The sequence below is a fragment of the Carlito syrichta genome, unplaced genomic scaffold, assembly GCF_000164805.1.
Source record: "Carlito syrichta isolate Samal-C Ts95f unplaced genomic scaffold, Tarsius_syrichta-2.0.1 Scaffold287778, whole genome shotgun sequence".
Lineage (NCBI taxonomy): Eukaryota > Metazoa > Chordata > Mammalia > Primates > Tarsiidae > Carlito > Carlito syrichta.
The window spans coordinates 68396-86749 of record NW_007231874.1 but is presented as its reverse complement, the minus strand read 5'-3'; the positions used below and the strand labels follow the sequence as shown (position 1 = coordinate 86749).

The following is an 18354-nucleotide window of genomic DNA, read 5'->3' as shown; positions in this document are numbered from 1 at the left end:
CCACTCACCTCAGCCTCCCAAGGCGCGGGATTACAGGCTGAGCCACCGAGCCCAGCTAAAGATGCCATTTTTAAAAGAGAAAAGTAGTTATAGAACGTATGTCAGCAAGCTTTTTTAGTGGGATAATAACTATTTCAGGTATATAGGCCATCTAGTCTCTTTAGCAACTACTCAACTCTGTTGCTGCAGCATCAAAGCAGACACAGATGAGACATGGGCATCTCTGCATTTCGATACAACTTTATAAAAACAAGTTTGCTGACATTTGTTATAGAAAGTCCTTTAAAGGATATATTGTTTCCACATTAAAGGTACTGAGAAGTTATAAGCAAAAAGACTAAACGCTATGAATCCATACTGATATGAACAAATTGAAATCTTTATGAGGAATGGGATTACAAAGGGAAAGAGACTAACTTCACAAGGAGAAGCCTGGCAGACATCTTAATCAAAATGAACATCATCAGATAAGGAATACATATGAATAACATACCACTTGATAAGATGCAATGAGAAGACTATAAAATCACTACTGTAATATTTATGTCAAAGACATATAAGTAAAAATTAATCAGGAAACATCAGAAAAAAATCTGAGTTAAAGGTCATTCTACAAAATAACTGGCCTGCAATCTTCCTGAATGTCAAATTCATGAAAATCAAAGAAAGACAAGGAACTGTTCTAGAAAAATGATCACTTTAGAGACATGACAATAAGCTTCACCTGTATACAATGTATAATTTTGAACTGGATCATTTTGCTACAAAGAACAGTATTGATATAATTGGTAAAAGTTGAATGTAGTGTGAGAATCAGATGCCAGTAATTATTCAGTGTTTATTTCCAATTTTGTTGGTTAGACTGTGGTTCTGTAGGAGAGTGTCTTTGCTTATAGAAAATATACACTAAAATGTTCAGGGTTGTTAGGGGATCAAGTCAGCAGCTTACTCTCAACAAGTACAAGAAAAAGAGGTTTTTGTACTGTAATTACAATTTTTCTGTAACTTTGAGATTGTTTCCAAATTTATTTTTAATTTTTAAAATTAAACAGTAGAAGAGCAGATATGCTTTATATTTATATACTGTATCTTATGTTTATATCATAAAAATACATACTTCCTATATGTGTCCTAAGTATGCCCTGTACAGTTATATGTTCTATAGATTTATAAGCTTTATATATATTAATGCTTTATATTTAGCAGAACAGCTGGCCTTGCTCTCATCCTAGGTGACCTTCCCCTTTTCCTTACCAGGCATACATACCTTACGGAATGTACAAGGACAATGATTACATATAGTATCATTCTCCTTTGTTTAAGGCAAAGAAGTCAGGTGAATTTCATTCAATCAACAAGTCTTTATGGAACATTACTAAGTTCAACTGCATTCTTAGCAGTATGTGAGATAGAGAAGGAAAGGATATAAGTATTTATAAAACATTTGTGTCAGGCAAGGAATAAGAAGATTAGTTTCTGCCCTTACAGGTTATATATTGTTTGGGTAGACAAGACTGACATATAGATTCACTATGAGAATCATAATATGGTAATTAAGTACAAATGTATATAAACAGGATAGCTCTATCTGACCCCATGCATCTCAATCTCATCAGGAAGAGCAATTAGAAGTACCAAGGAAGCTTAATGAAGATTGAAATGGAGATGAGAATAAAGAGTCACCATGAAAGTATGAAATGGAATGGACAGTATGGAGTTGAAGTAACTGAGAGGACAAAGAACTGTATCTCTACCAGGGAAGAGACAGACACAGAACCCCAGAAGGTCCCTGGTACTCAAGAATTCATTCTTTAACTATTTTCTAGGCACTCCAGAGGCCCACACTATTGTTGAGGCAAAAATGAAAACTGCATACATTGTGAAGCTGATATACAAAGAAAAAGTCAGCTGGCAATTGGGTAAACCCAGCTGATCATCAGAATCTACATCAAAATTAGTAGGGTCTAAAAGGGAAGAAACAAGTGGAGGCTTAGGATATTTTTCTAGGTCAGAGATTATCAGACTGAGGCTATTAATATGTACTATCTTAGAAAATAAAATATTCAAATAAATTTGGAATACAATGGAACGAAGTTAGGCAAGGATCTCTAATTACAGAACTTCTTGGAGTCTATAATATGCTAACATGCATTGTGCCCCTAAAAAGAGGAGGCTATCATATAAAGTATTTCACTTAGGTCAGCCATATCAAAACATCTAAGTACAGAAAATACCTTAACATAGAGACAGAATGAAAAGAGATGGCTACTTTGGGAGGTTTAGCATCAACAATAACAATAACACTATACAATGCTTCCTAGGAGCCTCACAGTATTCTAAGGTTTAGTACTTTAGCACTTTAGTACTTTGCAACAGCCCTATGCCATAGTATCATTCCAATCCCCATTTCACTTTGAGGAAAATGAGGAACAGAAAGATTAAGTAAATTGCAGAAGGTCCATATGGCTTGTAAGTGGCCAAGCCAGAATTCAGACTCAGCAGTGTGGCTCCAGCATTCATGGTCTTAATTATTGCACTGTGTAACAACAGCATTCTCACTCATCAATTCCAAAATAAATTATAAGTTGGATAATTAAGCAAGAATGAAAAGCAAGCATGGTGATTAATTTAAAAAGAAGGATAGGCATTTAAAAAGCCCTGTTCAATGAAATTGGAAATGAGGATAGGTGGTAAAAACTCTGTAGTTATAATTATGAAGTACACAATCCTGAAAATCCATAGTTCACCAAAATTAAGAGGCATTTTAAGCAAAGACTATGCACCCCACTTTCCTAATCCATGCTAAGAAAAACAACACAGTCAGTGCTCTGGAAGGGCCTCACCGTGATCCTCTTCATGTCTAGCTGGCGCAGCTGCATCATATTCTGCAGGACAGTGTGCTTGTACCATGACTCTTGAGCTATGGGATTGCCATCAAAGGTAATGTCTGAGAGGGAGGTTGAGTCAGCAAGGCAGGAAACACTGTCAAAACTGCAGGAGAGACAGAAACCATCCGATTATGTTGAGGTCTTCAAATGATACTTTCATTTTTTAAATAGTCTTATTTATTTATTTTTTTTATTTTTATCTTTTTGAGTTGGAGTCTCACTCTGTCACCCAGACTGGAGTGCAGTGGCCGCTCCTGGCCACCGCAGCCTAGACCTGCTGGGCTCCAGCGATCCTTCCGCCTCAGCCTTCCAAGTAGCTGGAACTACAGGCGCGCACTACCACGCCCGGCTCATTTTGAATAGTCTTTTTTAAAGAACAGTTTTAGATTTACAGAAAAACTGGCAAGGGAGCATGGAGTTCCCATATACTCCACACCCAGTATCCCCTATTATTAAGATCTTATATTAGTATAGTACATTTGTTACAATTAGTGAACCAATAGCAATACATTCTTACTAACTAAAGTCCAAATTTTATCCAGATTTCCTTAGGTTTCACCTAATGTCCTTTTTCTGCTCCAGGATCCCACGCAGGATACCACATTACATTTAGCTGTCCTGTCTCCTTAGGCTCCTCTTGGCTATGACAATTTTTCAGGCTTTCCTTGTTTTTGATGACCCTGACAGTTTTGAGGGATACTCATCATGTAGGATACCCTTCTATTAAGATTTGTCTGATATCTTTCTCATGATCAGACTGGGGTTAAGGTACATACTATTAATATGATTTATCACTGTTGATGTTGACCTTGGTCACCTGCTGAGGCCGTGTTTTTTGGGTTCTTGCAATGTAAAGTTAGTATTCCCTCCCCTTCTTTTCATATTAACCTCTATTTGTAAGGAAGTCATATTCCACAGCCCAAATGTAGGGAGTAAGTAGTTATGCTCTCCCCATGATGGCAGAGAGTACCTATGTAAACTATTCAGAATTGCTCTTCCTAGATGTCTTTTTTGTCCATTTATTTATTTGTATTAGCTTGGACTCATGGATATTCACTTTATACTTTGGGTTATAATCCAATAGTACTTTACTTATTTTGTTGTTAAAATTGTTCCAGCTCTGGCCCATGGAAGCTCTTTTAATTGGCTTCTATGTCCCTTTGACTTCCATCAGTGTGGATCTTCTTTTTTTCTTTTCTTTCTTTTTTTTTTGAGCACTGTCTTACTTTTTGGCATTACAAGATTTTTCTGGACTCATGTATTTCCTGCCCCAGTCCCAGAATCAGCCATTTTCCCAAGGAACCAAAGCTCCTTTAATTGGAGAAGGGTATTAGAAACAAAGATTAGGGGGCTAGGTGTACTTTTTGTTATTGTAATGTCATTTCTTTTAGGCCCTCTCAGCTGACAAAGCCAGAAAGCATATGTACATACAGAAACCTATACATATATATATATATACATATATCTATAAATATATACATATGTATAAGCACTTACCTACATAGCCATCTGAGTTTATATTAAGCTAAACATAAGTTCACAATGACATTTCTAACTCTAATCCATCACTAAATGGATCATTCTAGTCTCCTCTCCTTGCTTATCTGAAAATTCCTACCCCAACAGGGGAAACTTGGCTCCTAGCATCTGCTATCCATTTACTGAATTATTCAATTCCAGTATATAGTGTATGTATAAAGTTATCAAAATTTTTACCTTTACCTCCAAGGTAAACCAATTTATCAATACAAGTACCATGATTAGATGTGATTACTATTGCATTTAGTCTTACAGACATTTCCAAATGACTTGGGTCAGTGCCCTTTTCCTTGCCCCTTCAGGGAGGTTGTATTATGCACAGGAGCTACAATTAGATTCTCTTGTCATAGTCAGCATTCCCTTCTGGGAATCCTCCAACCTCCTAAGTAATTTTTTTTTACTTACATACATTAAGGCTCACTCTTTATGCTATAAACTTATATAGGTTTTGACAAACGTATAATGTCATTAAAGTATCATATGGAATAGTTTCATGGCCCTTAAAAAAATCTTCTATGCTTTCCCCATTCAATCCTCCTCTCCTTCCCCCAAATTCCTGGCAACCACCTTTTTTTTTTTTTTTTTAACTATCTCTACAGTTCTGCCATTTCCGAAATGCTATATAATTAGAATCATATAATATTTAGCATTTTCAGATTGACTTCTTTCATTTAGAAATATGCATTTAAAGTTCATTTATATCTTTTCATGGCTTCATAGCTCATTTCTTTTTATCACTGAGTAATATTCCATTGTATGGATGAACCATAGTTTCTTTACACATTCACCTATTGAGGACATCTTGGCTGCTTCAAGTTTTTGGTTATTATAAATAAGCTACTGTAAACATTCAGTTGCAGGTTTTTATATGGGCAGAAGTTTTCAACTCAAATGGATAAATACCTAAAAGTGTAACTGCTGGATTGTATAGTAAGACTATGTTTAGTTTGTAAGAAACTGCCAAGTGGTCTCCCAAAGTGGCCATACCATTTTGCATTCCTATCTGTTCCGTATCCTGACCAGTATTTAGTATTTGTGTTTTGGGATTTTAGCCATTCCAGTAGCTGTGTAGTGGTATCTTAGTTTTAATACGCAATTCCCTAATAACAAATGATGCTCAGCTCCTTTTCATATGCATATTTGTCATCTGTGAATCTTCTTTGTCTTTTCAACACTTCAGCCCATTTTTTATTGGATTGTTTGTTTCCTTACAGTGGAATTGTAAATGTTTTTACAAAATATTATGGATATAAATCTTTTATCATATGTATGCTTTACAAATATTTATTCCAGTCTATGGCTTGCCTTTCCATTCAAAACAGTGTCTTTCACAGGACATTTTACATTTTAATGATGTCCAACTTATCAATTTTTTTCTTAAATAGATCATACTTTTGGTCTTGTATCTAAAAATTCATTGCCAAACCCAAGGTTGCCTAGATTTTTTTCTAAGTTGTCTTTAGAAGTTTAATAGTTCTGAACAGGTATGGTGGTTCATACCTGCAATCTCAACACTTTGGGAGGCAGAGATGAAAGGACTGCTTGAGCCCAGGACTTCAAGACCAGCCTGGGCAACATTGTGAGACCTCATCTCTGCAAAAATTTTTTAAAAAATTAGCTGGGCATGGTGATGCATGCCTGTAGTTCCAGCTACTCAAAAGGCTGAGGCAGGAGGATTGCTTGAGTTCTGGAGTTCGAGACTGCAATGAGCTATGATCATGCCACTGCATTCCATCCATCCTGGGTGACAGAGTAAGATCCCAACTCAACAACAAAAGTTTAATAGTTGTAATGGTTTTGTACTCTACATTTAGATCTATGATCCATTTAGAGTTAATCTGTGTTTGTGAAAGGTGTAAGGTCTATGCCTATATTTATTTCTTTATATGGACATCCAGTTATTCTAGTACCATTTGTCAAAAAGACTGTCCTTTCCCTATTTAATTGTTTTTCTCCTTTGTCAAATATCACCTGACTATATTTGTGTGGGCCATTTATCGATTCCATTGATACATGTGTCTATTCTTTCACCAATACCATGCTGTCTTGATTACTGTAGCTTTATAGTAAGCCTTTGTTATGTAGCTTTGAAATGATTTAATCACTTGAATTGTTTATTTATTACATGAGTGACGTATATTGTGGAGTGTAATTCCCCTCCTGTGAGAACACAACATCACACTTTATCAGAATGCATACATAAATGAGTTACTGGCCTCAAATACTGGACTCCAAATCACATGCAAACCCAAGATTTTGTCAGACAGATTGAGAGCTCAGGCTGTGACTGGGTTACTTTCTGTCTGGCCAGGCTGCTCTTTGTTGGCCGCCTCTCCAAAACCAATATCTTGGGCTCCGTGGATGAATAGTCGAATTGAAATTTGAAGAATACCTTTGTGTGAGGGGTTCTTGGGAGAGATGGTTTGACCAACATAGTAGAGATCTGTGACAACATGCAAGGTCCCTCCACGCGAGCAAGCAGTGCCAGTGTTGTTGGGCAAGGCTTTGGAGAACAGTCCAAAGGCCGAAAGATCTACTTTCTGTAGGCCGCTTCTCCAAAGACCAAAATCTCGGGCTGTGGCCAGGCTGCTCTCTGTTGGTCGCTTCTCCAGTGACCAAAATCTCAGTCTGTAGCCAGGCTACTCTCTGTCAGCTGCTTCTCCAAAGACCCAAACCTCAGGCTGTGGCCGGGCTACTCTCTGTCGGCCTTTGGACTGTTCTCCAAAGCCTTGCCCAGCAACACGGGCATCGCTTGCTTGCGTGGAGGGACCTTGCATGTTGTCACAGATCTCCACGATATTGGTCAAACCAACTCTCCCAAGAACCCCTCACACAAAGGTATTCTTCAAATTTCAATTCGACTATTCATCCATGGAGGCTTGCTTCCATCCTCATTTGCAACTAGAATTTAATAGCTGGACTCTAAGTGAAATTGGAACTCTCACTATGTGGTTAATGCACCTTGCCTGTTGAGTGTATTCCCTGTGAAATCTGTTGTTGCTATTCTCTCCCTCTTGAGCATTGTGAATTAAAAAAGATAACCTCTTATCTTTTCTAATCTCTTACCTTTATATGGCAATAATTTATACAACTCATGAACTCATGCTTTGATCAACTCCTTATTTTAGTTATATAAGACAGTCTTAAATAGGTTAGCGTAAGTCCTCCAACTTTACTCTTCAGTATTGTGTCACTATTTTAGGTCTTGGCCTTTTCATATAAAGGTTTAGAATCAATTTGTTGATATCTATAAAATAACCTTGCTGGGATTTTCATGTTTTAAAGAAAGAAAGAAGCCGGGCTCAGTGGCTCAGCCTGTAATCCTGCGCCTCGGGAGGCCGAGGTGAGTGAATTGCCTGAGCCCGCGGGTTCAAGACCCACCTGGGCAACTTGGCAAGACCTCATCTCTACAATAAATCAAAAACTTAGCTGGGTGTGGTAGCACATGCCTGTAGTTCCAGCTACTTGGAAGGCTGAGGTGGAAGGATCGCCAGAGCCCAGCGGCTCAAGGATGTGGTGGCTGGGAGTGGCCACTGCACTCCAGGCTGGGCGACAAAGTGAGACTCTGACTTGAAAAAAATAAATAAATAAAATAAAAATAAAGAAAGAAATAACCACTTTTCTAAATAATACCCCAGAGCACCTCGGTAGATTCATTTATATTAGAGTCATTCTCATTCAGTAACTCAAATAAGTAATATAAGCACTTAGGTCTATAAATACTTTATTTATTCAGACACTATATTTAATATTCTTTCTCCCTGTGCTAAAAAAAAGCTAGAGGATATAGAATATTTATAATATAGAAAATAATCTATGTGCTGACAATTAAGGTTGAAGCAAGTTCTACAGCAAGAATAAAGTTCACTATTTCTGTTACCATATTTAAATGTTTCTTCTATGTTTTTCTCATTCTCAAAGTAAAGAGATACCCTATTATTAATAAATTTTACCTCAGAGATAAAATCTAAAAGGTAAACCTCACAATTTGTATGCACGTCACGGAGTTAGGGACATGTTTAGGTAACTGAGGGAAGGCATTATTTAACAGACTAGTATATGTAGGTGAATATGAGAGCTTATAAATTTAAACTTAAAAAAAACCCTTTATTTTAAAGATGGGTACAATTCAGGATCAGATATACAAATGGTAACAGTACAGGTAAATTTTGGGCCTGACTTTGGTCCCCACTTCACCTGGGTTGAGATAAGCTACCCTTATTGATGAAGTATGTTCCCCCACCCCTAGAAGCTTCCCACTACTGTCAATCCCTTGCTTATAGTATTGTGATAATTGTTCAGGGTCCACTCATGACTGAGAACACGTAGTAATGGTTTTTTGTTTCTGTGACAGATCACTGAGTTATAATGGACTCTAAATTCATCCAAGTTCCTGTGAAGTCCATAATTTTGTCCTTCTTTATGGCCGCGTAACATTTCCTTGTGTGTATGTACCACATTTTTAAAATCCAGACCACTTTCAATGGGCAGCATGGTTGGTTCCATGTATTTGCTATTGTGAATAGTGCTACAAGAAACATGCATGTGCAGGTATCTTTTTCATAGAGTAATTTTAGTTCCTCTAGGTATATTCCCAGAAGGGGGATTGCAGGGTCATATGGATGGTCAATTTTTAGATCTTTTAGGAATCGCCAAACTGTATTCCATAGAGGTTGTATTAGTTTACACTCCCACCAACAGTATAGAAGTGTTCCCTTTTCCCCACATTCTCTCTAGCATCTGTTGTTTTTTGAGTGCTGGGAAAACTGGCTGACCACATGCAGAAGATTAAAACAAGAACCCTATCTATCACCATACACAAAAATCAACTCTAAATGTAAAACCTTAAACCATAAGAACCTTAGAAAATGCAGGTCACACATCCTTATAGAAATTGGAACTGGTAACCAATTCCTGATCAAATTGCAAAATGCCCATGCCATAAGAGATAAAATAGACAAGTGGGACCTCATCAAACTGAAAAGCTTCTGCAAAGCAAAAGAAACCATCATGAGAGTGGGAACACAACCCACAGAATAGGAAAAAACATTTGCTAACTGTATATCTGACAAAAGCCTAACATCCGGGATCTACTAGGAACTCAAACGTGCCGAAAAGAAAAAATAAACAGCCCAAGAAAACACCTCTTATCAACAGGGTGTCTGAATGAAACGTAATTGTACACCTAACCCTTAACTGTACCCCACAAAACTATAATAAAAATACTGATTAATTAATAAAAAAAAAAAAAAAGTGGGCAAAAGATATGAATAGACACTTCTCAAAAGAAGACATATGAGCAGTTAATAGATACATGAAAAAATGCTCAGTCTCACTAGTCATCAAAGAAATGCAAATTAAAACCACACTGAGATACCTCCCAACCCCAGTCAGGATGGCCATCATCAATAATTCAAATTTGAACATAATACTTACTTCAAGTATAAACAAACTTGAACAAACATAATTTTTCCCACCTAGTATTATCAAAATTCATTTTTTTCATCAATATAAAAATCTCAGAGGTTTGTGGAATGTTTGATGTCTGTTTCTTTCCTTCCCCATAGTTGTTTATCTAAAGCTTAAATCACATAAAAAGACTTCTGAAGGTAGTATTCTATTTCTTCCACATTGTTAACGTGAACTAACTTATCGCCTTCCCTTCACAAATCTGGTTCTCTATGTATGGGACGAACTAAAAAAAAACCCCAGAATTATCTTTTGGAGGGCGGGCCTCTTGTAGTACAGGCTTCCCCCTGCTAGGTAGGTGTTCCATGAACCCATCAGCATCAGTAGACGAACTAGCATTTTGGTTTTTTGGATGAAAAAAGTCCTCAATGGAGAACATTTACTGATGTGGAAGAGGTGAAGTAAAAAAAAAAAAACAACCAAAAAAAAAAAAAAACCCCAAAACGGCAGAAGCACTAAAAGGCATTAAAATGGACAAGTTCAAAACCTGTTTTGAGTAGTAGAAAAAGTGTCTCAATAGGTGTATTGCATCAAACAGAGAGTACTTTGAAGGTGACTGAAGTTTAAACATGTAAGAATACACAATTTTTTATAAATAAATTCTGGATTTTTTTAGGTCCCCTCTTGTATATTTCCTATCTGATAAATGATGTCATCATCAAATCAGTTGCTGCTCTACACCAGTCCCTGTCTCAGAAATCAATATCTAAGAATAGGAACTATGAGGAGTCAAGCAATTTTAAGCAAGGAGGGATAATGTAATCAGAATTGCATTTCAGAAAAATCACAACTTAGCAATATTATGGAGGATATGAAGGAAAGATGAGAGGTAAGAGTCAAAAACTAGTGATAGACTGCTGTAATAGAGGGCAAAAATACAAAAGGCCTCACACACAAAAAAACAAAGGTAGGAGTCATGAGATTAAAGAGGGGAGAGGTTCCATGACAGTTTGAGTGTAGCATGGACAGAAATTAGTAATCATTTGAAAGTGATGGAGAGAAGGATATAGAATAACATGCAAGTTTCTCTCTCAGGTGAACGACTGGAGCTGAGTGCAATGGTATATACACAATTCATCAAGCTCTACATTTAAATGAGTATGCTTTATTACATGTGAATTATATCTTTAAAAACTGACAAAGAAAATTTAAATTATTAAAATACATATTTAACAGATTACCTTTTCATCTATCAAGTTTCCTTTATCTGGAACACCGTTACACTGGTGGCCAGTGGCTTTTAGGATATGTTTCAAAGGGGCTTTCATTTTCATTTTCATTTCATAGTTTTCCTCCAAGTAGCAAAGAACGGGCTAATGTCATCCATATGATATTAACTGGCCAGGCTCGGTGGCTCAGCCTGTAACTCCAGCACTTTGATAGGCTGAGGCGAGTGGACTGCTTAAGCCCACTGGTTCGAGAGCAGCCCGGGCAACTTGATGAGACCTCAAATCGACAATAAATTTTAAAAAATTATCCGTGCATGGTTGCGCACGCCTGTAGTTCCAGCTACTTGGAAGACCGAGGCAGAAAGGCTCGCCTGAGCCCAGCAGGTCGAGGCTGCAGTGGCTGTGAGTGTGCCAAGGCACTCCAGCCTGGATGACAGAGTGAGACTCCAACTCAAAAAAAAAAAAAAAAAAAAAGATATTAACTAATGTGAGAAGCAGAGGTAATAAAGTCAGTAGACAGTCTATATTGAAGAGAATTTTCCTTCAATAGCCCAGCCTAACTGAAGAGACTTAAGCTAGAAGCTTCTTAAGGGCCAGAAAAATACTGTGACCACTGCCCTAATACCTAATTATTAGGACCTATCATTTGATAGGTGTGCAATGAAGCTTTGGTGAATAAATGAAAGAATATAATAAATTGAAATGATTCCAAAGGGCTTGTCCTTGATTTTTAAAATGACAAGGTAATTTTCTTACACTATTTTTGAAGTTATTATCTAAAAGATAACATGATATTCAAGAATCATTATGATCCAATATATATCACTAATCAGGTAGACAGGCTGAAAAATGAAAACAATATGTCCAAAAGCAAAGAAAAGCTGAAAACCTTCATTTTATTATACATAGATTCTAACTATATTATTTCAATTTATTAACATGCTAGACTTAGAGAGTCTATGATTTGTTCCTTATTGCTCAGTATAATTTTAAACTAAAGTGATTGTAACTGTTCCCAGTCCTATATTTCAAGTACTCCTTTGGGGAATGAAATTGATCTAAGAATTACTAATGTAATTGGTCTAATAATGGTTGATGTTACACACAAAACTAAATAGTATCTTCACTGAATTATGTTGAATATAAAACATGTTCACATGCACAGCAGAAAATACTATGCCCAGTGCACACAGTCATTAAGAAGCATGTCAGAGATCTCAGAGATCTCAAAGCTCCGTAGATGCTCATATGACCTATGTCTATAATTCAAGCACAACAAAGGTGGCACCAGGAATGGGAAATCACTGCAGTCCTCACAGGTACTATTCTGGCAACTACTCCCAGATCAGTGGCTAGTGTCGATGCCCAGACTGAAGTCTTGATGCTTTGAATAGTTTCATTAAAGCAAAAAATAAATCTGTATTTGATCCAGAAGATTCCTCACAAAATTTCATTTCCATCTGCAAGGCATTTGACCAATAAACATGCCAGACATTCCTAAAAGCACACTGACAAAGTGCATATGATTTTAAAGACATTCTCTAACCAAATAAAACAATACTCAAGTACAGATACAGGCTAATGAAGGGTTGTATCCTACCTAACCAAAGAAAACCAAATTATTTTTTAAAAGCTGGAAATACAGCAGTCAGTGTAGTGAAATACTGGCTTTTAAAAATAGTCTCTCTCTCTTTTTTTGTTACGATCACTTAGTTGCTCTTGTCTCTTCAGAGTACCCAAAACGGAAAAGCTTCGGCCCAAAGGCTGACATTTAACTCAAAATCTGACTTTCCTCTTTTTCCAGATGACTCATACATTCGTTCCTCCTCTAGCACCTTCCTCACATTGCCACATCTGCTTCCTATCTGCTACAGGACCTATGGAGGAACACTCTGTTCATACTGACCAAAATTCATGTCCCAGAAGGAAAAGAAAATATTTTAGTCCATTTCATGCTTATTTAATAAAATGCAAAGAAAAATTAAAATTTCCATATATGTATGTATACCACATAGATATTTAACTAACAATTTCAAATACCAGTCACATTTTTCCAATTGGACATCTGCTTCCTCTAAGTTAGGTACCTTAGAAAAAGGATTTTTACTCTTTCATACCAATAAAGTACCATGACCTCTGAAATAATCTGGATAAAAAGCTCACTTATTTTATATGGATCGGGGAGAATTGTACTGAATAGTTACTATCTGCCTAACGGACTGACATCAAATGGAAGAGTAAAATAAATCATCACATGTTCTCAAAAAGACTGAAATATACACCACAGGCAAACACAAAATAACTAGACAGAAGTAGAAGAAAATATATAATTAAGTACTAAAGAGTGAAGTACAGTTAATGGGCACATGATGCAGATATTTGTATTTCTGAAAGAATGATGAGCAAAAAATGCTGATCTCAAATGCATCCATGACCTGCAGGAAAATTCAATATCTAATATATTAAGAAAATTACATACCTAACCAAGTACTATTTAGTCTAGAAATGTAGTTTTTTTACTATTGGGAAATCTGCTAATATAGTATACAATATTAATAGATCTAAAGAAAAAGCATGGATATCTCCACAAATGCTGAAAACGCCCTTGAAAAAAATTCAACACCCATTTTTTGAAGAAAACACTCAAAACAGAAGTTGATGGATATTTTCTTAACATGATAAAAGATAAATAAAAGATAGCCATAAAACCAGTCTGCCATCTTAGTGCGAAAACGTTTGAGGCATTTCTGCTAAGATCAGAAATAAGGCAAGTGTGGTCACTATACCACTACTATTCAATATGATACTGAAGGTAAATGCAATTAAATAAAAGAAATGAATTGCAAATATAAGAATTGGAAAAGAAGTAAAACTATCTTCATTTGCAGAAGACAAATAGTATACCAGGAAACCCATAAAGTTGTGCTGTCTAGTCAGTAGGCTATTGAACACCTGAAACATGGCTAGGGTGACTGAGGAACTAAATAGCTCATTTTATTTGATTTTTAAATTCAAATTCAAATAGCTACATGTGGTTAGCGGCTACCAATTGAACAAAGCAGGTATAGAATATTTCCACTATCACAAAAGATTCTATTGGACAGTGTTGCCCTAGAAAATCAATGATAAAACTAACCCAAACAATAAAATAATTAGGTAGCAGGACATAAAATCAATACAGAGAAATCAACAGCCTTCATATTACACTAACAATAATCAGTTAGAAGATGGTACAGAAAACCCCCTTTATAGTATGAAAAAAATACTTAGGATCAAACTTAATGAGAAATGGGCAAAATTTATAGGAGGAAAAATTTAAAACATATCTGAAAGACACGAAAGTAGAATTAAGTAAATGGAAATACATTGTTTGTTCTTGGATAGAATGCAACACACAAGGGAGTGATCAGTTTCTCTAATTTATAAATTTTATGCAAACCAAATTAAAAAACACCAAACTTCTTAATGAAGTTAGACAAGTTAATATTAAAGGTGGCATCCCAAATCACTGGAACAAGGACAGGCTTTAAAAATAAATGGCCCTGTGAAAACTGAGTAGACTTAAAAAAAATTAAACTAGCTCCATACTTCATAACTTTGTAAAGAATAAACTCCAAATGGATCAGATATCTAACAGACAAATTGAAACCGTACAAGTACTAGAAGAAGTATGTGTGAATTCCTCTATAGTATACAAGTAACTGCTGATTTGTGCAAAACCAAACATGGGCAGGATAAACCAGAAATGTATGAGATCGGTTATTTACAGCGGTAGGTGGAAACCAAATGGAAAGGAGAGAGGTGAGGAATGGGTAGAACAATGGGAGTAACAGATCTCTCAGTGATACCTTTTTATATAATTCTGAGTTTTGGAAGCTTGCTATTATTACACAGGCTGAAAAATAAAAATATCAAATTAGCAATGTTAAGAGGAAAAAAAACAACAAAAATTGGAATATAAACAGAAACAAAACTTACTATTCAAATGAATTATAGGCATGTTGAAAATGGTGGAAGAGAATGAACAAAAACAACTTTTGAACACAGTGTTTTTTAAGTTAAAAATAAAAATTCCTTTAAGTTAAAAATAAAAATAATATAAATAAGTCTTAAATCCTGATTAGTAGTCCCTCTGTCCCCTCCTCTGAAACTCCTTTATATATATTCAAGGATTAAGCAAATAAATATATATTATCCCATATAATGGGAATCAGTGCCAGAGAAAGTAACCGTAAATATGGAAAGAGGGTGGTGGTGGATGCCCCCAATAAGCCGTGTGTGTGGGATTGTACTTAGAAGTCTCAGTATGAATTCATAAAGGTGTCAGTATGAAGCCACAGTTGGGGTTGTTGTTGTTTTATGGGAGTTTTTTGGTAGGAAAGACAGTGCTTTCTATTTTTTTTTGATAAATAAAAACTGTTTATATCTAAGATATACAATATGATGTTGTGATATATGTACACATTGCAAAGTGATTACCACAATTGACATACCCATCATTTCATGTGGTTACTTGTGTGTGGCAGAAACACTTAAGATCTATTCTTCTAGCAATTTCAAGTATACATTATTATTAAATATAGTTACCATATTGTACATTAAATCTCTACATGTTATTCATCTTAGAACCGAACTTATGTATTCTCTCACGTAATTTTTTATTACTATTATTTTTTAAATCCCCAATGTGATGGCACACAGTTTTTAATATATACAAGTAGATAAATATGTATCACACACACACACACACACACACACACACACACACACACACACACACAGAGATGCATGCATGCACTCATCCTAATTCCCTAATTCTATCCACTGAGATGGCCCAGAGCATGCTTAGTTCTCAACCCTTGGTCTCTAAATATTATTCTCTACTAACGGGAATTAGAACTCCTTGGAGAAATGTCTGATTCTAGAGCCAGGCCTGCAGAAGTGCAAGATGAGCTTGGAACATTTTGTTGTGCCAGAAGGTAAGTAAATGCTCAATAGTAATAGTAAAGGATTTTAATCCTCTTTTGTTCCCTGTATGCAAAATTTCTGCTAATGGAGTTATAATTCCCAAGGGCTAAAATAATGACTCCTTCTAGCAAATACAAATGCATTTTAACAGTTCACAGTTTAAAGGTACGACCCCAAGGGTTAATGCCTTGGTGGTAGACTGAAAGGCAATGGGTGGAGCACACATGCTCTACCAAGAATGCAATGACCTGAAGTCAGATGTAGGGGGAGGTGTGTGTGCTCATCTTTAATGTATTCATATGTATTTGAGCAGTAGAATCTCTGTGGAAGGGTAGGAGAACCATGCTGTGGAAGAAGAAAGAACCATGAGATCCAGGTCAGGCAGACAGAGGGGTCAGGGAGACTAGAAGCAGAAAACACCACATGTATACATGCACACAAACATTTGGGAAATGGGATAAAAAGACCCAAAGCAAAAGGCCTAGGGCACAGCTGGCTCTAACATTAATGTGAGCAAAGACATGAAAGAGGATTTCACTCTCTTTCACTATCTAACTGTTATTCTCCCCCTGTTCAGATTCCCTTCCCCTGGCAACAGAATACTTCTTCCCTGTAGTAAACCTAATCCGCAAACTGATCCCACCTCCACTGTCCTAGGGATAAGGAGTATACGTCCCAGGACTGGGTATTCAGCATGTCCTATATGTCCATGGCTGGAGTGATTAGTTCAACTGGGCATCTGACCTAAATAATCACAACCACAATCCTCAGCAGCAGTGCTTCCCATACTGTCATGGGCATTGAAATTAGGGGGGTGGGGTGGTGGGAAAGGGGGTGTCTTTCCTTTATATATATATATATATTTTTTTATTTTAAACATGTGGGATATAATTCAGGATGAAGTATACAAGTGGACATTGTACAGGTCAAGTTTGGACCTCCCAATGTTGTGTCCCCACCCTCACCTCGGCAGTATCCTGCTACTGTCAATCATGAGGGGGTCTTTCTAAAATGACAATTCTGACCCAGTAGGTCGAGGGTAGGGCTTGAGGTTCTGGACTTTTTTTTTTTTTTTTAATGTGATATATATATACACAAAGGAATATTATGCAGACATGAGGTTCTGGACGTCTAATGAACTCCCCAGTGATGCTAATACCACTGATCCAGGGACACAATTTTGAACATTAAACGTCTCCAGAAACTTTCTGTCAGAGCAATCAGGGACAAAAATAAATAATAACAATAAAGGATTATGACTCTCTTTTATTCCCTGTATGCAAAATTTCCACTAATGAAGTTAGAATTCCCAAGGGCTAAAAGAATAACTCCCTCTAGTAAATACAAATGCATTTTAACAAATAATTCACAGCTACATGCTGTGGGAGAAGGAAGAACCTCTGATATCTAGGTCAGGCAGACAGATGGTATTGGGCGTGGGGAGACTGGAAGTAGAGCATACACACATGCACACATGTACACACACCCGGGAAATGGGATAAAATGACCCAAAGTGAAGGGGCTAACAGATTGTGTATAGATTTCCTCAGAGTTTTCCCAGGAAATTCCCAGCAGCCCTTTATACCAGAGCTGCTAAGTGGTAGACTGTGACTCCCAGGCTGTTGGCTTTTCTACAAGGTGCAGGATTTGTTTTATGCTCAGTCACTTGTGCCTTTATGTGTTCTCTGTCAGGAGATTCTACACTCACAGAAAACAGAAGCCACGTGTTTAACCTCTGTCACTCTCCACAATACCACAATGCCTTTTGTGATGTTTTATATATAGACATGCACAATCAATGTTCTTCAACAAACAAATGGGAAAAAATTTTGAATTCTTTAAAGAGATGGAGAAGATATTTTAACACAACGGTAAAGGATATGAAAGAGGAGAACAGTCACTAGCTGCCACTATTGAAGTAAAAATAAAACATCCTGGCTGGGCATGGTAGCTCAAACCTGTAATCCCAGCATTTTGGGAGGCTGAAGCGAGAAGATTGCCTGAGCTCAGGGGTTCAAGACCAGCCTGGGCAACTTGGTGAGACCTAGTCTCTACAATAAACCAAAACATTAGCTGGGCATGGTGGCCTGTGGTTCCAGCTACTTGGGTGGCTGAGGTGGAAGGATTACCTGAACCCAGCATGCCATTCCATACGCCATGAGTGTGCCACTGCACTCCAGCCTGGGCAACAGAGTGAGACTCTGACTCCAATCAATCAATCAAGCAGTCAATAAGCCATCTCCTGGAATATCCTACAGTAGTCCTTGCCTATAGTAAATCCACCAGCCATGGAAAACTGGTGTCACTCTCACAAGTCCTAA

The 18354-nt window shown here is 36.8% G+C and overlaps 1 protein-coding gene across 5 annotated transcripts in view; it reads right to left on the bottom strand.

Annotated features, from left to right (window-relative positions):
• Positions 1-18354, bottom strand: part of LRRC49 (leucine rich repeat containing 49) — a 129001-nt gene that overhangs the window by 55672 nt on the left and 54975 nt on the right. For all 5 annotated transcript variants that reach the window (XM_021709954.1, XM_021709950.1, XM_021709952.1 and 2 more), the window contains one exon: positions 2844-2991. In XM_021709954.1, coding sequence (XP_021565629.1) covers positions 2844-2991 — 148 coding nt within the window. The remainder of the gene's footprint in view (positions 1-2843; positions 2992-18354) is intronic.